General features: G+C 42.0%; 1 protein-coding gene across 4 annotated transcripts in view; it reads right to left on the bottom strand.

Annotated features, from left to right (window-relative positions):
- Positions 1-2,740: 2,740 nt before the first annotated feature.
- The window catches only part of NDRG3 (NDRG family member 3), an 85,593-nt gene continuing 64,811 nt past the window's right edge, over positions 2,741-23,522 (bottom strand). For 2 of the 4 annotated variants that reach the window (XM_067012195.1, XM_059038075.2), the window contains 8 exons: positions 14,374-14,477; positions 13,188-13,253; positions 13,016-13,067; positions 9,508-9,555; positions 6,767-6,802; positions 6,632-6,683; positions 5,400-5,438; positions 2,741-4,325 (listed from right to left, as the gene is read on the bottom strand). In XM_067012195.1, the coding sequence (XP_066868296.1) occupies positions 4,144-4,325; positions 5,400-5,438; positions 6,632-6,683; positions 6,767-6,802; positions 9,508-9,555; positions 13,016-13,067; positions 13,188-13,253; positions 14,374-14,477 (579 nt within the window). In that variant the 3' untranslated portion in view covers positions 2,741-4,143. The remainder of the gene's footprint in view (positions 4,326-5,399; positions 5,439-6,631; positions 6,684-6,766; positions 6,803-9,507; positions 9,556-13,015; positions 13,068-13,187; positions 13,254-14,373; positions 14,478-23,522) is intronic. The other 2 variants (XM_059038078.2, XM_059038077.2) reach the window with 1 other exon arrangement.

Genomic DNA, 23,522 nt, shown 5'->3' with positions numbered 1-23,522 from the left:
CCCTCCCAAGCACAGCCAGGCCAGGAAGCAGGTCCAGCGCTCTTCGAGCTCTGTCACAGGGTCCTTGGGGCTCCCAGCTCACATCTGCAGGCTCTGTGGTTCTCACAACCACCCGTTTCCTCTGACGGCATCACAGACCATCGGGGAGCCACCTTCCCCAAGTTCCTGTTTATGGGGGAGAAGCAGCTGCCTCATCGTGATCCTGGAGGGAGACGTTTCTCTCTGACTTTGCGGCTTGGTCTGGTCCAAGGAACACAGAACCAAGCTAAATGAGCAGGAGTTTCCCATGCTTACCTGGTCATAATAATCACCTGAGGGGCTTGTTAGTATCAGATTCCTGGGATACCCCCATCCCCACCCCGCGGCATCTTCTGAATCCAGGTCACCATAAGAGCAGCCCCAAAATTTGAAGCACTGCCTCGGAGTGTCCTGACCTTTAATGTGTATAGGAATCCCTGGGGATCTGGTTAAAGAGCAGACTGTGGTTCGGTGGGGCTCAAGATTCTGCATTGCTAACAACTCCAGGCGATACCCGTGTTGCTGGTTTGGGAACCACACTTCGTGTATCAGGATCTGGACAGTGGCTCTTCAAGTGTGGCCCCTAGGCCAGCAGCCTCAGCATCATCTGGAAATTTGTTAGACATGCCAGTTCTCTGGCCCCATCTCTGATCTACCCGATCAGAAACTCCACAGTAGGTGGCCAGCAACCTGTTTTCACAAGCCGTCCAGGTGATTCTGATGCACACCCTACACTTAAGAACCACTCGGCTAGGATAAAGAATCTCTGATAGAAGCCCCTTTGATGGGTATGTTTAAATCAGTCATTAAAATTTAACTTTAGGGAATTCCCTGGTGGTCTAGTAGTTAGGACTCCACGCTTCCACTGCTGAGGGCCCGGGTTCCATCCCTGGTTGGGGAACTAAGATCCATGTGGCATGGCCAAAAAAAATATTTTTTTAAATTTGAATTTAAATTAATAAAAATCTCAGCTCATTAGTATCTAAATAACCACCCATTCACTGCCTCCCCATTAGGAGCTTAGCAATCCTGGAGACAGATGCCTTTAACACGAAACCGCCATTTCACAGACAATGCAGCCTTTTCTGGGGCCTTGAGCACACCTGGGCTCAGGTTCTCCCTTTCTCCCGGGGAAGGCTGGTTTGAGATTTAACTCCTGCGGCACCTGGCGTGGAGAGCTGAGAGAGCTGGAGTGGAGGTTCTAACCAGGATGTTAGGGTCAGTGACGGCCACTCAAGGATGTGGCCTGTGGCTGGGAGGGAACTGATCACAGGCCCACCCTCCTGCTCTTGCCTCCACACCACCGCGATGTCCATTTTTTCATCTGACAGGCAGACTTTTGGACTGGCCTTAAGGAGAGGCCCATGAACGAGGAAGGAAGTAGGGCATGACCATCTATGGTCTCAAAAAAATCCCACCATATCCTCTTCCGTTCCACTCAGGGAGGCACCTGGGAATTAGAGTTTAAAGCCTAGATCTGATGCTTTGTTAGTTTTTTGACCATTTGTAAATTGGTTACCTCTGGGCCTGTTTTCTCATCCACAAAACTGGAATAGGGTCTACCTTACTGGCTCAGTAGGAGGAACATTCAGGAAGGTGTAAGGGCTCGGCCTGTAGTTAATAAAATATGAAAATGCATCGATTTTGGAAGAACTGGGAACTTTTTCTAGCTAGGTGTCCTTGGCCAAATCACTTAACTTTCCTCAGCTGTTCTCTGTCTGTAAAACACACTGCCACTTTGCAGAGCTGCCATGAGAACTGGGTGAGACAACTTATATGGCAAAGCTTCACATAATCATCTTGGGTAGGTAGCATCCACCTGGCCACTTCCTTGCCTCTCACAAAGCAGGCACCCCAACTTTTTTTTTTTTTTGGAATATATTGCATAGAAAGAAAGGAAATGAAAATGAGAAGAGGATGAGTGTGGTTAAGGACCAGCGAGTTGGGGCCAGACTCCAGGCACACAGCCAAGGTGGGAAACGGGCAACCATCCATGCCGATGTGTAGCCAAGGCAGCTGGAGCAAGGTGGGTTCGTAGAGCAACTGTGCCTATGAGACCACCTCCAGCTCCGGAACTCTGCTTTTGCCTGTTTTGTAAGGACCTCAGCACGGTCACCTGAATCGGCCCACATGCATTTGTTTCCTGTCCTCTACCAGAATGGACAGGGTCGAGTTGTTTTACCAGTATCTGCCACAGACACAGCAACCTCGATGTAGTGGTAGCCGCAGCCCCTGGACCATTCAAAACTGACCTGAGACGGCTGCCTCCTGAAATTATCCTTGGTGGGTATGAAGACAGCCCCTTCTGGCGAAACACAGTCTGGTCTGCTGGAGGAGCCCTGGCAGGTGGCTGCAGATTACTACACGAGGGGTGGGACGTGGCAACTGCACAAAGAGGGCAGAGCTGAGATGCAGAATGTCCTTCCAAGATCTCGGCTTCTCCCGCATCACCTCATGGTCAGGCTTCTCACGGTCAGGTTTTCGGTTTGAGAGGAATATAGGCATGTCAGATGGACTCAGGGTTCAATCTCAGCTGGCTTACTGGTATGACCTCAGGCAAATTATTTATCCTGGGTCTTGGTTTCCTCACTTTAAATGGACAGTGTCGCTGAGTGGATAATCATCGGGTATGTGAGTATGCCCAGCACGGAACCCACACGCAGTCACTCGGTACCCCTGAGCCCCAGGAAGTGGCTTGAGAGAAGTCACACCAGCCACTGGGTAACAATGAGACAAATACAGCTTTATTTCATCATCCGTAAAAAGTTGTCCTCTGACAGAGTAACACATTCCGTATCTCAGCAGAAAGCAAATGCTACATCTGAAAAGCCCCTTCCTAAGATCAGAACTGTGCAACCCTTCTCTATGTAACATCTCAGTACCCTCAAAGCTGGGCCCTTACTGGGTGGCAGTTGCTTTCACCCTCCTCCTGGTGATACTCTCTGGGTGGCTGTGACGCCATCACATAGCAGCGGACTGAACAAAATTCTACCTGGACAGGCTGCCCTTACAGATTGGCCCCTTCCCTCCTACAAAAGGGAGTTCACAGGAATAACTTTCTGAGAAATGGGTTTTATCTGAATTTCATTTAGCTTCCATTAAGTCTGCTGAAATCAAGTCTACACTGTTCCTCCCTCCCCAGCCATTTCCTCATCATCTATATAATTTTCAGGCTATACCTCTCCCTTCTGGGGCAGTTGAGGGATGGAGAGTGTTCCTCCTGGGTGGCGCTTCCTGCAGACGTCTGGTATGTGGTATCAGACACTGCAGAGACTCAGTTTTGTTCTGACAGAGCAGAGGCCTGGAATTTCGTTTTCCCCTTCCTATGCTAAAAAAGCCCAGTGATTAAGCCACACTCACTCCTTGGGAAAAACTTCACATTGCATCAGAACCTCATCATCCATGGGCTTCTAAGAGAACATATCCCTCCCTTTTATTCACAGAATAGTATATGTGAATTCATTTGGAGAGGAGAAGGTGGCTGGCCACCTGGCCTGCTTCTCTATGTAACAGCCTCCCTTCCGTTGGTCACAGCCAACAATCCAAACAGGAATTATGATCTTCCACATTCCTCAGAACTGCTCTCTCCTGAAGTCACTTTGCAGATCTTGTTGACCAATATGGAAGCGAAAGAGAATGCAATGGCCTACCCAACCTAGAAACCTGTTCTGCATATTTCCCCTAAAAACACCACTGAAAATGCAAAAAAAGAGTCCCTTTTTTTGTTTGTTTTTTGCAGAAGCTCTACAAGAAAGCCTATCTAAAATCACAGAACTATGCACACACGAACACAGACACGCGTGCTCACACACATACATCAGGATCAAACAATCTTAGCTACATAGTTGGGAAAGCACAGGAAAGAGCTGGCAAGAGAAGATATGGAGATCTGACCAGCTGAAGATGTTGGAATGCTACAGTAATGGCATGGAAGTGGTTCTTGGTACATACAAAAAGGGGGTGGGCAGGCAGAGAGGATGATTAATCCAAGATGCCAGAAAGAGAGAGTCAGTGGCCATGCAAGACTTAAAGATAGATGCCAGTTTGCTGGATGAAGTGTTATATTATGGAGTGTGGTTGTTTGAAGGAGGGTGGACTTGCATGGTCCGGGGGAGGAGCATCTGCTTAGCAGGACACCTCCATGGTCTGGTGTCTGTCCAGAACATCAGGAGACTCAGAGGACTCTTGAGCTCCATCTGACTGATTGCTGGCGACAGATCGGCTGAAGGCACTTTCTCCAGAGCCGATGCTACTTGAGGTGGAGTGGGTCCGTGATCGGGCGAGCCGGGTCATGCTGGCAGATGGGACTGTAAGAAAGAACCAAGAGGACTATAGGAAGGAGCCCTGGTTAAACTCAGCTAATCTAGAAGTTTCACCAAAAGCTTTACATTTCGCTTTCCCAACCCATTTAAGGTGACACCAGGACAAGACATAGCCATCCCCACTTTGCATTACTGGCTCTAGGTGAGGGGCTATAGGCAAGGCTGCTTTAACCCTCTGGTTCTGGTTGGAATCTCAGCTGATTCTAGTCCACAGCAGAACAAGGGGAAACCTAATTCCAGAGTATAGCCTCTTAGCTATGCCCATGCCATTCATAAGGTGATTAGGAAGGAGGCTTTGGGAACCCAAGTAGGTAACCAAAACCTGCAGTGCATGCAAGACTAAACCAAAGAAAGACAAACCACACCACACAAGTATGAAGGTTGTTTCACAAACACAGTGCAAGCCCGATACAACAAGACTACCATCCGTGTCCACAGGCGACCCTTGCTACCTGGGGAGGAGACGTGTAGGAAGATGAGGTGTAGGGAGGGCAGGCGGGCCTGGAGCTGGTCTCTGCACGGGGGGTGAGGTACAGGCTGCCTGTGAGGAAGAGCACTGGAGGCGGCTGTTGAACTCAGACTCCTGCCTACTGCCACTGCTTTGTCTGTAAGGTCCTTCCAGCTTAGCCAGGAAAGGGCCTTACCTGGCATACCCCGCTGCCTATCTTTCTGAGACACGAGCCACTCCCCCAGCTGCCATTTCAACGCTGGGGTCCGAAGATGCCATCACCTGCAGTTCTCCGGGCACAGGCTCTGATGCTCCTAATTGAGAATCCAGTGTCTGGGGCTTAACTCAAGGATCAGTAAGTAGGTGGTGGTGGAGGAGGGACCCTGCCTATAAAGTGTCAGCTGCTGCTGTGACCCTGGCTGTTACAACCCGCTCCTTTACTCCTGGGGGACCAGGGCGGGACCTGCAGGCTAACTCGCTCAGGGCACAATGAGCCACGTTCTATCGGGCTCTCACTGCACAGGAAAACCACGGACATGCTGCGGGCAGCCAATGCAGCCAGGAGAGCATGGCTGGGAGGCAGGGGCAGGGGCCAGCATAGAGAAAGGTACCTGACTCGGTGCTCAGGTGACTGAGCTGCACATACGGGACTGGAAGCAGGATGGACACAGGAAAAGGCAGGTTAGTGACCCGACAGTGCCAAGTGGCAACCTCGGCTGCCTAGCAGACACTGACAGAACACTCTAAGCCAGGGGTGAAGTTTTATTTTAAGGCCCCAGAAAGGAGGTGAGGCTAATTGATGCTTCAAGAACATCTCAGATGTTACTTCTCTCAACTAGTCAAAGGTTTTCTCCTTCACTATAAAGAGCCAACCTGCTTAGATCAGAAATGGATCCAACAGCTGGAAGATCAGCTGCTTCCTCGGAAAGGAGAGGGACTTCTGCCCCTCCCAGAGGGATATGGGTGTGGGCTCGGGTGGTAGTGGCGCACAGACGGGGATGACACAGCCACTCTAGACGAGACACACACGAGCTGCCTGCCAGGTACAGGGCTGTACCCAGGGGCCCAGCTGCTGCCCAGAGCAGCTGCCCAATCATCATTAATCACATTGATACCAAAGACAGGAGAAAAATCACCCTACTGGATAAAGAGCTCTGTACCTGGGTAGAAGAGTTTTCCTTTTTATAACTCCAAGAAAGGAGCAAGTGTGGATATTCTGTGACAAATGAGAAAGCTCAGGGGTCTCACAATACAAGAGACCAGGACAGTGGCACATGATATGGACACATCCTTGGATTCACTCTAAAATACTCTGCAAGTTCATCTCCTGTGGTGGAGCAGACTTAACTGATTTAACTCCTTTTCTTCTGGAGTCTCCATTTTGCTTCTCTAGTCCAGGAGTCATTAACCAGCTGAGTTCAGATGCAAATAACAACTTCAGATTCATAGCTAGGTCTGGCTAAGCTTCAGTGGTTGAAAATGTGGGCTCTGGAGTCAGACTGCCAGCGTTTGAATCATGGCTCTGCAGCTGAATTGTTACCCTGGGAAAGGTGCTTAGCCTCTTTGAGCCTCAGTTTTCTTTTCTATAAAATGGGACTAATAACAGAACTTACCTCTCAAGGTTAAGAATATAGAGTGCCTGGCACAAAGTAAGTGCTGAATAAGCATTAGCTCATCTTTATATATACGCACAGATGAATGTTCCATAAACATTTTGGTTTCTAGTTGATTTCAGGCTGGCTAGCACAGAGGTTAAGCCCTGAGAATTGAGTGCTCATCAGATGCCAAAATGACCCCATTATCAATAAATCTTTGGTAGAATAGAAAGTTGTGTACTACTCACTGTAGCCCATTCCCTGCAAAAAGTACTTGAAGGCCTCAGTGAGCTTCCCGGGCTAGGGGGACAAAATAAGAAGGCATTAATCTTTGCAGTCAGAGAGCTGGAATCAAATGGGTGCTTTCTAAAAAATCTCCTTACCTGAACTACTTGGGGTAGTCCACCACAGTCTGCCATCTAGAAGAGGAAAAATATGTAAGTCAGCTGAGACTTACACTTAAGGGAAATGCCCTGAACATCCATGGGTCCTTTCAAACAGGACAGGATCAAATTTTAGGTTCCTTAACTTAATGTTTAACTACATCCAAGTGTCCATCTCCTCAATGCACTCTTACACAAAGACTTAAATCCTAGCAATAACCTTGGATGTAATTTTGAAAAGATTATTCAACATTTATTAATCAGTAGTGCAGGGCCTAACTTTCAGGACCATGTCGGGAATTTTCCATTTGGGAGATAGTGAAGTTAACCACTACCTTCATGGTGCTGCCTCCACCTGGAGAATGTTACTTTCAGAGTCCTCAAAAGGTGTGATCCTAACTTCTCAGGGTACCACACTTTTAAGGTTCCCTCTCAACTCTACATTGTCTTCACTTCACGACTAAGGGGATGTCTCCAATCAGGCACTGAGGCTGAATTCAGCCAACCTACTTGGTCAGCCACTTTCATTTCATAGTTGGATTTGGTAAGGCTGTCTCTCACTTCATAAATCTTTACAGTTGGTTATTCTCACCTGTGCAAAGATTTCTAGAGTAGGGTTTGATTAGCATGCATTGGAATTACCAGGAGGACTTGTTAAAACTCAGATTCTTGAGTTCCTGCCCTAGAGATTCTTTTTTTAAAAAAATATTTATTTATTTATTTTGTGGCACGTGGGATCTTCATTGCCCCGTGCAGGATCTTTAGTTGTGGCGTGCGGGTTCTTTAGCTGCAGCATGTGGGATCTTTCAGTTGTGGCATGAGGGCTCTAGTTCCCTGACCAGGGATCAAACCTGGGTGCCCTGCATTGGGAGCACGGAGTCCTAACCGCTGGACCACCAGGGAAGTCCCTAGAGATTCTTATTTAATAGATTTGGAGCGGGTCTCAAGAACTTGCATTTCTAACAAGCCAAGTGATGCATATTCTGCCAATCCGCAGAGAACACTGCTTCTAGGGCATGATGGCCAACCATGAGGCCACCCTCCTCCTTCCAGCTGTTATGCATTCCATACTCAGATAGTAACCTATTCAGGCTGACTGGCTTTTTTTTTTTTTTTTTGACTGGCATTTTTTTAAAAAGAGACATGAACCTCATGGTCTCCCTTCACTAACATAAAAACTTTCTTTGAGGGTGGACTGTTATTCAGCAGATGGGATTGCCACATGAGACACAGGAATTTGAGGTTAATAAGGAACAGTCAGTTCCCTGAAAATTCTATGTGTACGATCAGGAACAAATATTTAACCTGAATAATTATAAAATAGACCTAACTGGCTCAGGCTGTGTTTTCATGAAGGTAGGAGTCAAAGTCTGATTAGAACTGTAAAACAGTTCCCGTATGCAGAGAGAATACTGGGAAAGACTGTTTCCAAGCTTGATACCTATCAGAGAATCAGTTCCATCATGCTGTTGTAGATGGGCATTTTTGCCCAGAAATAAGCACATCTATGGCTACTGTAAAGTTGTTTTGCGCTTTTGGAAAACTGATTCAAACCTGCAACAAAAGCTAATTTGAAGCCACATGCTTTAAAAACAAAATTCATATTTTAGACTAGTTCATCAATCACCTGGACCCCAGAACACTCTGAGTTTTGTAACCTCAGAGCATAACCTCATGTTATATTTCCAGGAAATACGGGCTGCTTCTGGTGGCAGCACTTCCCTTTTAATCTCAACTTCAAAGAGAAAGGGAAGAAAGCAGAGGTCTTTCAGGCTGAGAAAGTAACAGTCAGAAGCATAAGATCAGTACTTAAATCTACTGTAATCCAAATTCAAACCAGGAGGTCAGGCTCTTAAATATGTCACTAGAGGCTCCAGAAAATGTGAGCCTGGGGTACAATCAAAACAAGGAGAAGCTTGATATTAACCCTAGAAATTTAGTACAAGAGTTATTCTCTATTGGCCCTAAGAGAAAGAAAAAAATGCATCTACCCTTATCATGAGAATGTTATTGGAAGCTTCCTTATCCATACAAGGGGATTTAGCACGTAAAGAATTTCCATTCATTATCTAATTTCTCACAACAATATTAAATAATGCTTATGACATTTTTAATGACACGGGAAGATGTTTATATGTCAAAAAGTTGAGGAAAAGAGACACAGGGCTATAAACAGCCTATGATCTTAATGATGTAAAAATGTATAGGACAAAGACTGATATATATATATATATATATATATATATATATATATATATATATATATTTTTTTTTTTTTTTTGCGGTACGCGGGCCTCTCTGTGTTGTGGTCTCTCCCGTTGCGGAGCACGGGCTCCGGACGTGCAGGCGCAGCGGCCATGGCTCACGGGCCCAGCCGCTCTGCGGCATGTGGAATCCTCCCGGACCAGGGCACGAACCCCTGTCCCCTGCATCGGCAGGCGGACTCGCAACCACTGCGCCACCAGGGAAGCCCAAGACTGATATTTTTACCAGAAGGTTACCTTTGGGTGGCAGGATTAGGGTAATTTTTATTTTATTCTTTTTTATATTTCCATTATTTTTCCTATTTTCCAATTTTCTACAATGAGAATATATTCAGGAAAAGAAATTTTTTTAAAGAGAATCAGAGAGAGAAAGAGAAGCTTTCCTTCTTTCTGGGCAACTATTCCAGAAATAAAGTAATTTGAACCACATATAATTTACTCACTAATGGTTGGCAATGAGGAAAGAAGACACATTACCTTTAGCAAAGTTGTATTTACAGGATTCAGGCGAGAATTGCATTCAACCTTAAAAAAGAGAGAGAGAGAGAGAGACAATTTTATGAACTGCTAGAAAAATAAGAAATAGCTTGGCATGAGAATGATCTTCCAAGATCAAGGCTCATTTGGAGATGGCTGAATCAGCCAAATTACCAAAATACAAAGTGGGAGACATATTTATATGAAGTACTTTATATCTTATATTTCTTAGTAGATCTAAAAATCTGGCAAAGTTCATTTTCTGAAGCCGTTACAAGTTGAGTCTTTAAAGGACTACATGTTGAATCTAATTCCTCCTACTCGCTACATAACATGGGGACAAGTTATGTACTTTAAAAAGTGAACTGGACCGTGGCCCTCACCTGCTGGGGTCTTGATGATTTCCCAGCACAACTGGCCCTTATGACTGGCCCTTATACCCCTCCCCTGCCCATTTCTCACCACTTTCCCGTGCCCTGGAGGTAGTGGGTTTGCCATTCCTTACACCCTGACTCTCTTCTGCCTCAAGATCTTTGGCTATCCCATGTAAAGTTGAACTCTCTACGTTTTTCTCTCACTGTAGCCATTACAATTAAGAATTACAACCTTGTATATTTACAGGTATGGAATCTCATACCTTTGTATCCACAAAGGCAGAGACCTCAAAGAAAATGTTCTGGGGAGATAATCTCCAGGTTCAACAATGTTTTACGGTTAACTTGATTAACTGGATCTCTTCTTTATACGTGCTTGCCCAAGCACACATATAAAACACTGTGCTAAGAGCATGGAATCTAGTGAGGTGGAAATGTACTATGAGGCAGAATGAGACACTTGAAAATTTCACTTCTGAGCTGAGTGAGAATAGAAGAATGAGTAGAATTTCTATAGCTAGAGTAAGAAGGGGTGGGCATCTGAAGGCTTCCAGAGTCAGGGGGGAAGCATAAGCAAAGACCCAGGGGATGCGAAGTGAGTGTGCAGGGCATGTGTGCGGTTACAGAGACAAGCATGGCGTGAGGATGCACTGTGGGGAGAGGCTGGAAAGACTTGAACTGACTGTGGAAGGCAAAAAGCCACAGAGGGTTTCTGGGGTGACAGGATGTGAGTTGTTTTAGGAAAATAACCAGCAGTGGCCTGTATGACAGACTGCAGAGGCAGTGAGCCAGTTAGGGAGTTATTAAAATTACCTAGGCAAGAACCAGTAACCCAGCTGAACGTTTACTCTGGGGATTGCTGATGGGTAGGTATTCAAAACTCTTCTAAAATCACAGGATGATCTAAAAGCCAGAATCACCAAAACAAGGTTTTTGCTCTGTACAAATGACAACGCAGGCAGTGACAAACAAATGTACCCGTTTACTTACTATAGAAGGTGCTCTAAAGGGCAGAATGTAAAAACCCGATTCCCTAACTGCCACAGGCACAGTGCTGAAAACACAGTAGATATACAATAAATATTTTCTGGAAGAATGAACTCCCAAGTCTGTATTTAATATAATAAAGCATGCTTTCCTTGGTTCATCACTTTGTAATTTCTGTAACTTTATAAGAAGTCTCAGTTTCTGGTAGGCCAAGAACAACAGTTGGTTTTTGACATGTCTACTCTCTCCCCAGCTCCAAGTGCAGACTCCGTCTTATTCATTTTTGTATTCTCCACAGCATCGAGAGAATAGGAGATGCTCAAAAAATGATGCTGAATGAATATATATGTGAGCAAGAATAGCTAGCAAGAGTGACCAGAATTTGTGGAGTTTCTTCCTGCTCTTCCATGCATGGATATGGCCCTTGAATCCCTACCAACTTATGGGATAAAAGGCTCTGGCAGGGGAGCTGGTTTTGAATGTGTCTAGAAGAGCATCTAGCTTGTGGTACAGATGGGGCTCCTGAAGTTCTTCTCTATAAACACTGAAGGTGTGGAAATCAGAAAGAGAAAAAGATCTTATCTGTATTGGCCAACTTACACAATCTTGAAAAATAATCGGTAACGTTGCTTTAAGTCCATGTAATTTCCAAAAGGCAACTCAGCATGATTAGAGAATTCTGATTAAGGATATTTTCTATAAATGATACTATTTTCATAAACACATGTTTATGAAAAAATGTTTTTGATAGATATTTTGTAGCATGTGTCTCTACCTTTTTAGCCAAAAAAGACTGACCTTTACAAAACTCCTTCTTGATGAGATCATCACTATAACTTTATTACCTTTGGGGATAGTTTTTTTTTTTTTGAGTTGAGAGTTATTTGCCTCTGTGCTCAAGCCACACTATGTATTTTACACTAGACATGGAATGTTTTACAGGGTAATTCAGGGAAGTGTGAATATATTCTATTGTCACACCTATCTCACCCTACCAACACCCCCCTGCCCACCAACCTTCTCATCTAATGTCTGCATCTCTGATTAATTATTAGATTCCGTTTCTAAAAGCTTTATTTCCTAATGTTTTGCTCTAAATAGGGTAGAAGTGAAGTAGGCCAAAGAAAAGCAGATAATTTCACGCAGATACTTAAGTTATATATGCTGTGGGAAAGACAAGCAAGTGATAACAGACTTATGAAAAACTGTCAGCTTCATCTGTAATTACAGAAGTGCAAATTAAAACAGTGGGATACCATTTTTAATCAAATTAACTACTAATGAAATTTAAAAGTCCAATGCTGAACAGCATGCTGTGAAACAGGCACTCTCATACATAGGCAGTGGCAACACACTGTTATGTCTTTTCTGGAAAGGAATCTGGCAAAATGTATTAAAAACCTTACAGAGGTTTATGATATTTGACACATTATTTCCATCTCATCCCAGGGAAATGATCAAAGATTCAGGCAAAGATTCTATAAGGTTGTTCAACAGCAACATTATTAATGGTGCAAAATCAGAAATAATCAACAGGAGAATGGGGTTACATAAACAAGGGTATGAGACTGAATATTATACAGACATACTGACTTTATAGTATGGAAAAATGCTCTCAACAGTGCACTAAGTCATGAGGTCCCAAAACACTGTATAGCTAATATCATCCCATCTATTGTAAAGAAAAACATAATGGCTTGTCTTTGAGTAATGGGATCATGACTTCTCGTCCTGTCCTCCTATTTACCAGTTTTCTACAATGAGCACACATTTTTTTTGCCAGTGTACTATGTGCTTGAGGAAAGTATACAGGCTCCCAGCAGCCTTCCATATCTGTGGAGGCTGCAGAAGGCCAAGGCTGTCAGAAGTCTGACGACAAGCCAGTGGCCTTTACCTGTACTGCCTGCCACAGAGCGAGCTCCACCACCCAAAGCACTCAAGGGCAGTCCTGATCCCTTCTGATGAAACCTAGTGATCAACGAGGAATTCTTCCTCCAAACTGGGTAACAAATTGCAAACCCTGGTCTGTGTAATGAGAAATCACAAAAACTAGTACCTACCAACTGTTTCGAGTGCGTCAGCAGTGTGTTACACACAATTTATTGCATTTCATCTTATTCATCTTCACAACATCAGGACATACTTACCACAGCCTCAACTGCAGGTGAATTGTCACCTACCACCAATAAAGTAGAACACCTGGGGAAAGGGAAAATAAGAGGACACTCAGCAAGCAGCACATATACTCCACTGAAAATGACTCTGTCTATGAAAGGCAAAGATGTTGAGCAACGTAGTGGGGGAGACTGAGGGACTTACTTTAATGTCTTTGATTTGTTATCATTTTGTCCCAGAATGGGTCTTTCGATCTCTAGGTCTCTGCGTCTAGAGAAACACAAAGGAATCAATGCACTTTTCACGTAAAATCATGGCAACTCAGGTTACTTCCTGGTTGTGAAAACCAAAATGTATCAAGAAATCTGAAAACTATCTTTCTTTCACACAGATGATGGAAGGGGCCCTTGTGCACTTTGTCCAGTGGCATCCTGAGTGGTACAGAGCAGGAAAAAGGGACTCTGCAGGATGCTAAAAGGAGGCAACTTCAAAACTCAACAGCAATGCTGTTAAAATCCTCAAGCCTTAAGTGTTCAATTTTCCAACTAGTTTATAGGAATAATTTCTTAAGGGGAACTTTTTTCTTTTTTTTTTTTTTTGGCCATACCATGCGGCATGCAGGATCCTCCCCGACCAGGGATCCAACCCGTGCCCCCTGCATTGGGAGCACAGAATCTTAAGCACTGGACCGCCATGGAGGTCCAAGGGGAACTTTTTTGGGGGAACATTCTCCTGGTAACTAACAGTTCAGTGCAGTACTTAATAACCTTTCTGATTTCAACAAAAAATAAGGAGGCTCTGTTACACAGAGGAAGGAGCTAGAGAGACGGGGTTCAAAACCTGGCTTTGCCCCTGACCGGCTGTGTGACTCTGGGTAAGTTACAGCTGACCCATTTCCTCAACCTTTTCCATGTACCCAGGAAGCTAGAAGGAGCTAACATTTTCACCTTGGAGAGGTTGGTCCCAAGATAAGAATTAAGCTTCTCTCCATGTGTCACTTCTGCGTGATGACGGGACACCAAGAGAGACTGAATTGGGGCCCAAGACTTCTATTCTTTGCCTCCTCTACATGCATCTTTCTGTGCCACCTCAATCTGTGTGTTTTGTGTGTGTACAAAACTTCAGGTACTTCTGGTCTCAAAACATCTTAAAAGTACAACTGGTAGGTGAACATGCCTGAAACAGCCTTCAATTCATGCATTGCTCTTGAAAGCTGTGTTCATTTCTGTCTGAAAGCCCTTCCCCTTCTACTGTGGTGAAAAGTACGAAAGCAGTCCCATCACACAACACTGGAAGAAGTAATTTATTTCCTCTTCTCCTTCTCTCTTAAATATCCGTTATCGTCTTAGACCTAGTCTGCATTTAAGTGAAGGAATAGAAACAACTGTACCCATTATAGGAACCCAGGAAGAGCTGTAGGTTTTCTTGGTTGATATCTTGGGCAATATGCAGTCTGTAGGTTTGAATCAGGTCCAGGTTGGCCTGCAACTCTTCCTAGAAAAATGAAAAGAAGACACAGGTGAACTTCTGAGCTACAGTACAAGTCTATCTTGTTTGGTTTACATTCTCAATGCCCAAAGCCAAAGCTCCCTGCCCATGATGGGAGATGGGCAGAGGCTGGGGGCCTACGTATGTTCTGGTAGGCTGAATGGCTTCTTTTTTATTTGCATCAGACTGGTTCAGTGCCATATTCTGTGTTGAATGAGGGCACCAAAAAATCTATGGTGGAAAAGGTCGGTAATTAACTCCAAATCAAGCACAAAAACTTGGGGATATGCTCTGAATACCCTTCTCTGCAGCACAGAGGAAACTGCACTAGACTTGGATTCAAGTACTAGATGTGAAACTTAGGTTACCTAACCATTTGGAAGCCTAGTTTCCTTATCTGTGTCTTACTCATGTTCTGTCAGTCTCATAAAAATAGAGTGTCTGTAAAATAAAGATAATAACCAGCTACCTGCCAGGGCTGTTTGAAAAATTAAATAAGAAAAGTTATATGGACTGTAAAGTATAAAATAAGTGGAAAGTAACATTTCTCTTATTAGCCATAAATCTGCATAATTAACTTATCCGTATCTTCATCAATATAATGAGTATAATATCTATATACTATCATTTAATAATATACATTGTAGAATTATATATTACATTCCATTTATAATACTTTATTAAGTCCATTTATCATTTATTTACTCCTATTACCAATACTATTTTTTTTTGTTGAGGTAGGATTGATTTATAATATAATATGAGTTTCAGTTGTACCACACAGTGATTCAAAATTTTTATAGATTATATTCCATTTAAAGTTATTATAAAATATTGGCTATATTCCCTGTATAAAATTCAAGAGAAACAAAATGGTCTATATCAGTAAAAAGAGAATCTCCCTCCTCACCACCCATTGTCCACTGGCCCCTATCTTGCTGGTCTTCTTGGAGGCCACCAGAACGATTTGCTAGGTTTTTGTGTACATAAGCATATATGTACATATATGTATACACACACACACACACACACACACACACACACACACACACACACCAGTAAATAGTTTTAAGCAGAATGGAAAATGTTTACACTGGAGGAAAGAAATGTATCAGGGATAGTGAAAGTCAGTAAATCTAAAGCAGTGTGTAAAGGTCACCACCAGCAAGCCTTGTAGAGAAACAGAGATAAGGAGAACGTGTATTTGCATTCTCACTACTATATGGGTAAAGTGAGCCAAGAACACAGTAGGAAACTTACCAACTGGATCAGAGGCTACCTGAAACTAAAGGGCACTGGAGCCATTCCAAGGAAATGTGATAAATGCTGAAGATACTAAGAAAAGTGAACAACAAATGAACCACATGGCAATTAGAGATGAAATGACCTATCCAGCTCCCCCTTGAAAGTCTGAAGGGGAACTTGAGAAGCAAAGTTTGAGATAAAAAAAAAGAAAAGGGATGATATTGGTATAAAAGGGGTAAAACTGGCTTAAGTGCTAATGGAACTTCTCAGGAAAAGCTGTTACGTATAAATTGCACCCCCCACTCACATTTTTTTAAAAACACAGTGTGTAGGTCTGCTACACGTACCGTTCTACACTGTGCTTTTCCACTTAAAAGTATGGCAGAGGTCGTCATTCCTTATCAGGATATATGGAGCCATCGCATTTATTTATACTACCTGTTTTCCCACATGCTTGCTAGTACAAATGATCACTTTTTTATTTTTTGCTAATTTGATAGATAAGAAAGGGGATATCACTGTGGGTTTTTTTCTTATTAGAGAAGATGAGATTATTAACGTTTAGAAAACTTATTTGCTTTCATTTCAAAGCAATAAGAGCAATACAAGCATTTGCTTGCTTTAATTTTATTTATTTTTTATTTAACATCTTTATTGGAGTATAATTGCTTTATAATGTTGTGCTAGTTTCTGCTGTATAACAAAGTGAATCAGCTATACATATAACCCCATATCCCCTCCCTCTTGCATCTCCCTCCCACCCTCCCTATCCCACCCCTCTAGGTGGTCACAAAGCACCAAGCTGATCTCCCTGTGCTATGCAGCTGCTTCCCACTAGCTATCTATTTACATTCGGTAGTGTATACACGTCAATGCTACTCTCTCACTTCGTCCCAGCTTACCCTTCCCCCTCCCCGTGTCCTCAAGTCCATTCTCTACCTCTGCCTCTTTATTCCTGTCCTGCCCCTAGGTTCATTAGAACCTTTTTTTTTTTTTGTACATTCCATATACATGTGTTTGCTTGCTTAAATTTCAAATGAACTCTTCAGCCTTGTGACAAACCACTGTCTGTGACCTCACACATTTTTAATTAAACACACATTATATATGTGTTGTGAGGATGTTCTTACTTTACAAAAATCATTAAAATTCTCTTCTTAGCGTTCCCCTATTCCAATGCAAACAACCTCAGGGCCTCATTCTTCCAGGTCAGGTGCTGTTTTGGCTAATTAACCTCCCGCAGGTATCCTACACTAAGTCTCCCACCAGGTTATTTAAAAATCCCAAATGCATCTTATAATTCCTTCCTCTTTGGCTTTTGAGCAAACTATTCCCCCTTCCTGGAATGATCCCCTTCCCCCCAAAATCTAAAATGTCGAATTTTATCCATCCTTCAAGGCCCAGCTGGGATGCCTCCACCTTGAAGCCTTGATCCTCTCCTGCCTTTGAATTCCTCTAGGTCCCTAACGGGGCCTCTCCTAAGATACCATGACATGGTAGAAAGAGGAAAGCTTCAGAGTTAGACACATGTGGCTTCAAATCTCCCTTGATATGTTATTAGCTGCTGGCCTTGTATAAAACAATTCATTCTTCACCTGGAAAGTGGGAAAAATACAATTCCCATTATGAGATTATTAGATTGAATTGTTTAATGTACATAACACATCTGTCTGAAATCTGTAGACATTCAATGAAAGGTATCAATAGTTCTTATTACTTATCCCTTTTTACATGTGCCATAGCAGTATTTCTGTACATCTCATCTCTCCACAGAGTGAGCTCCTGGAGAAGAAGGGCCATAGCTTATATACATTTGTCTCTCCCAGAGCACTTAGCATGGAATTTTGTAAATTCTGTGAACTGGTTTTTAAGGTCTACAGTCAAAAACAAGCATCCTTTGTCTTCAGGAAAGTACCCACTCTATCTAGCAGTGGAAAGATCATGGTCTTTGAAACTTCCAGTTAAAGATACTCGATTAAAATACAGCTTTACTCCTTCCAGAAAAATCATAAACATAAAAGTAAATTTTTTTCTTTATAAGCCATAAACTCATAAGGACAAAGACAACAAAGAAAAGTTACAACAGCAATAACATTTTGAAAGTGGGAAAGCAGAAGGAAGACTGTAATCACTCATTTAACAGACTCAGTAAGGCTGCTAGGCTGGCAGTGGGGAAAGTGAAAAAAGTAAGTGATCATGTACCAAGGAGCCTGAAAAGGCCCAAGATTTGTCCGCACCAGTTCTCCCAGCAAGCAGAGGGTAAACATGGTACAAAGGATGATTGGTTGAAAGTCCTGTTTAATAAAGACGTAACATCCGGGACTTCCCTAGTGGCGCAGTGATTAAGACTCTACGCTCCCAATGCAGGGGGCCCAGGTTCAATCCCTGGTCAGGGAACTAGATCCCACATGCATGCCACAACTAAGAGTTCACATGCCACAGCTAAGGAGCCAGCGAGCCGCAAGTAAGGAGCCCGCCTGCTGCAACTAAGACCCAGCACAACCAAATAAATAAATATTTTTTTAAAAAAGGAAGACATAACAATGAAAACAGATGAAGCAAAATGAAACAGAATTGAAGAGAGAAATAGAATATTCAACAATAACAGTTTGCAACTTTAATACCCCAGTTTCAATTAAGGATAGAATAACAAGGCAGAAGCTCACAAGGAAATAGAAGAAATGAACAACACTATAAACCACCAGACCTAACAGACATCTAAACACTCCACTTAACAGCAGTAGAATGAATACATTTTCTTCTCAGTGTACATGGAACATTCTCTGGGATAGACCATGTTAGGACATAAAACAAGTCTCAGTAAATTTGAAAAGGAATGAAATACTAAGAATATCCCCTGACCACAGTGGAATGAATTAAAAATCAGTAACAGAAGGAAATGTGGGAAACTAAACAACATACTCCTAAATAATAATGGATCAAAGCAGAAATCAAAAGGAAATTAGAAAATACTTTGAAATGAATGAAAATACCTTATAGGATGCAGCTATGTTAATATTTAGAAGGAAATTTACAGCTGTAAATTCCTGTATTAAAAAAGAAGAAACGGGCTTCCCTGGTGGCGCAGTGATTGACAGTCTGCCTGCCGATGCAGGGGATGCAGGTTCGTGCCCTGGTCCGGGAGGATCCCACATGCCGCGGAGCAGCTGGGCCTGTGAGTCATGGCCGCTGAGCCTGTGCGTCCAGAGCCTGTGCTCCACAACGGGAGAGGCCACAGCAGTGAGAGGCCCGCGTACCGCAAAAAAAAAAAAAAAAAAAAAAAAAAAGAAAGATCTCAAATTCATAGCTAGCCTTCCACCTTAAGAAACTAGAAAAAGGAGAGGAAACTTAAAGCAAGCAGAAGAAAGGAAATAATAAAGATGAGAGTGGAAATAAATGAAAGAGAGAATAGAAAAAGAATGGGGAAAATCAATGAAATCGAAAGTTAGTCAGCTAGACTGACCAAGAAAAACAGAGATAAAACTCAAAAATTACTAAAAAAATGAATGAGAGAGGAGACATCACTATCAGCTTTACAGAAATAGAAATAATTATAAGGGAAAATTATGAATAATTCTATGCCAACTAATTAGATAACCTACATGAAATGTACCAATTCCTAAAAAGACACAAACAACCTAAAGTATCTCAAGAAGAAACAAAGATTAAATTAGTAATATAAAAACTTTCCATAAAGAAAAACTTTGCCCCAGATGGCTTCACTGTGAATTCTGCCAAACATTTAAAGAATTAACAGCATCTTTCCAAAATTCTTACAAAAAATTAAAGGGAGAATACTTCTCAACTCATTCTATGAGGCCAAGTATTATCTTACTACCAAAACCACACAAAGACAACACAAGAAACTTATAGACTAATATCTCTTATGAATATGGACACAAAAATCCTTAACAAAATACTAGCAAACCAAATGCAACAACATATAAAAAGGATTACACACCATAGGCAAGTGGAATTTATCCAGAGAATGCAAGGCTGGTTCAACATACAAAAATCAATAAATGTAATACACCATATTAAAAAGAATAAAGAACATAAGTCACACATACATTTCAATAGATACAGAAAAAGCATCTGACAGAATCCAACACGATTTCATGATAAAGGTGCTCAACAAACTAGGAATAGATGAGAGCTTCCTCTACCTGATGAAGAACATCTATGAACAATCCACAAGTAACATCATACTTAATGGTGAAACACTGAATGGCTTCCCCTAAGATCAGAAACAAGATGAGGATGTCCACTTATCACTTCTACTCAACACTGTACCAGAGGTTCTATCCAGGGCCTAGAAAGCTCTGCTTAGGCAAGAAAAAGAAATAAAACATATCCAGCCTTGACAGGAAGAAGTAAAACTATGTCTATTGCAGATGACATGATCTTGTATGTAGAAAATCCTAAGGATCCACAAAAAAACAATTAGAGCTAATAAATTAGTTCGGCAAGGTTGAAGGATACAAGATCAATATACAAAACTTAATTGTATTTCTATACATTAGCAATAAACAATTCAAAAATGAAATTAAGAAAGCTTTCCATTTATAATAGCACCCCCAAAATAAAATACTTAGGAAAAAATATAAAAGAAGTGAGAAGACTTCACTACAAAACGTTGCTGAAAGAAATTTTAAAAGATCCAAATAACTGGATAGGCACTCCATGTGCATGGATTGAAACAGTATTGTTAAGATAGCAATGCTCCCTAAATTGATCTACATATTCAACACAATCCTTATCAAAATCCCAGTTAGCGGGCTTCCCTGGTGGCACAGTGGTTGAGTCTGCCTGCCGATGCAGGGGACACGGGTTCGTGCCCCGGTCCGGGAAGATCCCACATGGCGCGGAGCGGCTGGGCCCGTGAGCCATGGCCGCTGAGCCTGCGCGTCCTGAGCCTGTGCTCCGCAACGGGAGAGGCCACAACAGTGAGAGGCCCGCATACCACAAAAAAAAAAAAAAAAAAAAAAAAAAATCCCAGTTAGCTCTTTTGCAGAAATGGAAGAGCTGACCCTAAAATTCATATGGAAACGGAAGGAATCCAAAACAGCCAAAACAATCTTGATAAAGAGCAAAGTTGGAGGACTCACACTTCCCTATTTCAAACCTTACTACAAAGATACAGTAATCAAGACACTGTGATACTGGCATAAGGCTAGGCAAATATCAATAGGATAAAAATGAGCCTTCCAAAATAAACCCTTACATTTATGGTCAACTGGTTTTCAACAAGGGAGCCCAGACAATTCACTGGACAAAAAAAGTCTTTTTTATAAAGGTACTGGGACAACTGGATTTTCACATATAAAAGAATGAACTAACTGGTACTCCAACCTCACACCATGTGCAAACAATGAGCTCAAAATAGACCACAGACATAAATGTTAAGAGCTAAAACTATAAAAATCTTACGAGAAAGGATAGGAGTAAATCTTCATGACTATGGATTAAGCAATGGTTTCTTAGACATGACACTAAAAGTGCAAGCAACAAAAGGAAAAATAGATTGGATTTCATCAAAATTAAAACTTTTGTGCTTCATGTAGAAAATAAACTTATGGTTACTGGAGGGTAAGTGGGGGGTCGAAGACTGGGATTGACACATATGCAATACTACATATAAAATAGATAACTAACAAGGACCTACTATATAGCTCAGGGAACTCTACTCAATACTCTGTAATGGCCTATATGGGAAAAGAATCTAAAAAAGAGTGGATATATGTATAACAGACTTACTTTGCTGTACACCTGAAACTACCACAACATTGTAAATCAACACTATGCCCCAATAAAATGTAAGCAAAACAAAAAAAGATGCTTTCATTAGGTTAAACAAACAAAAATTAATAAACAGATAAATAAAAACTTTTGTGCTTCAAAGGACACCATCAAGAAAGTTAAAGACAACCCACAAAATGCAAGAAAATATTTGCATTTCATATATCTAAAGATCTGTATCAAGAACATATAAAGAAATCTTCAACTTGATAATAAAATGATAAATAACCCAACTAAAAAATGGGTAAAAGATTTTAAGAGACACTTCTCCAAAGAAGATAAACAAATGCAAATCAAAACCATAATGAGACACTAATTCACACCCACTAGGATGGCTATAATCAAAAAGACAGACAACATCAAATGTTGACAAGGACGTGGAGAAGCTGGAACTCTCATGTTTTGCTGGTATGACTGTAAATGGTACAGCCACTTTGGAAAACAGTCTGGTAGTTTCTCAAAATGTTAAACACAGCTACCATGTGACCCAGCAATTCCATTCTTAGGTATATACTCAAGAAAACTGAAAACATATGTCCATGAAAAAACTGCTATATGAATGTTCATAGCAACATTTTTCATAATAGCCCAAAGGTGGAAAACACCTAAATGTCCATCAACTAATAAACCAAATGTGGTATATCCATACACTGAAATATTATTCAGTCATAAAAAGGAATGAAGTATTGCTACATGCTGTAACATGGATGAACTTCAAAAACATGCTAAGTGAAAGAAGTCAGACACAAATGCCACATATTATATGACTCCATTTAAGAAATGTCCAGAATAGGCAAATCCACAGAGACAGAAATTAGGCTAAGTGGTTGCTAGGTACAGGGAGAAGGAGAATAGGGAGTGACTGTTAAGAGGTATGGTGTTTCTTTTTGGGGTGATGGAAATGTTCTGAAATGAGATAGTGCACTGTTACACAACTCCACAAATATACTAAAAACCACTAAACCTTAAAAGTGTGAATTTTATGATATATGAACACTGAAGACCCAGCAATTCCACTCCTAAACTTACACCCAAGATGGACTTTCATATGAATAAAGCAGGAGGCAGATACAAAACTGTTCACAGTCATCCAGCAGTAATGTGGATAAATCTTGGCAATTTTAAGTGAAAAAAGTTCCCCAAATTACATCGGCATAATATCCTTCTATAATTAGAAATATGTACATAATGTAAAAGAACACATATAAATTCAGACTATCATAAAGGAAAACAAAGGACTGATAAAAGATGACAGTTTCCTCAGGGTGAGAAAAGCAGGGGGACAGGTTAATTCAGAGTATCATTTGGTTAGATGCAGGTGTTACTGTCAAACCCTAGCTTTTGCTTTGGGTGGTAATATCTTGGGTGCTTATTACATTATTAAAAATAACTAGCTAATTAACTAAATAAAAGTGGGTTATGTGCATGGACCAATGAATGATGAGGGTGTATTACAAACCAAAGACTATGATCATTCTAATTATCTGCACCTGTGGTCCAATGGGAACAAAGCATAAAGCAGCTGGAGCTCCAGATCCCTCCCCTGCATTCTGGGGGACTTCCCTTTTCCCACCTCAGAAGAAGACTGAAGGTCCATTCTCTGGAAACGATAAAACACAAGGTCTTTGATCTGGAAGACCACAGGCCCAGATGGGTAGATGCACCATACTGAAAAGTGAAAGTTTAAAGCCTGAATGTTGAGGCTCTCTGTCTTTTTCTGAATTGGGCTCCAAGAATACTAACATTAGTGTCTGGTGTGTAACCTCAAAGCTTATCTGGGGACTCTGACCAGTCCCAGAGAAAAGACCTAAAGCTGCTGACATCAAGGGCTCCCCAAGGAAATGGCCCAGTCTAATCAACCCAAGGGATAAGCCTCACCTGGTGCACACAGGCCTTTCAGTGATCCACCCTTATAAAATTCGGACAGACAGGGATCACTAGCCATTGGGCAAAGAACCTGTGTCAGTTATCCTCAGCCTCAGATCCACTGTTCTTTGTAGTACTGGA

Source organism: Kogia breviceps, chromosome 14, assembly GCF_026419965.1.
Source record: "Kogia breviceps isolate mKogBre1 chromosome 14, mKogBre1 haplotype 1, whole genome shotgun sequence".
NCBI classification, from domain to species: Eukaryota; Metazoa; Chordata; class Mammalia; order Artiodactyla; family Physeteridae; genus Kogia; species Kogia breviceps.
The sequence above is the reverse complement of the archived record's forward strand: the minus strand, read 5'-3'. Positions and strand labels throughout refer to the sequence as shown.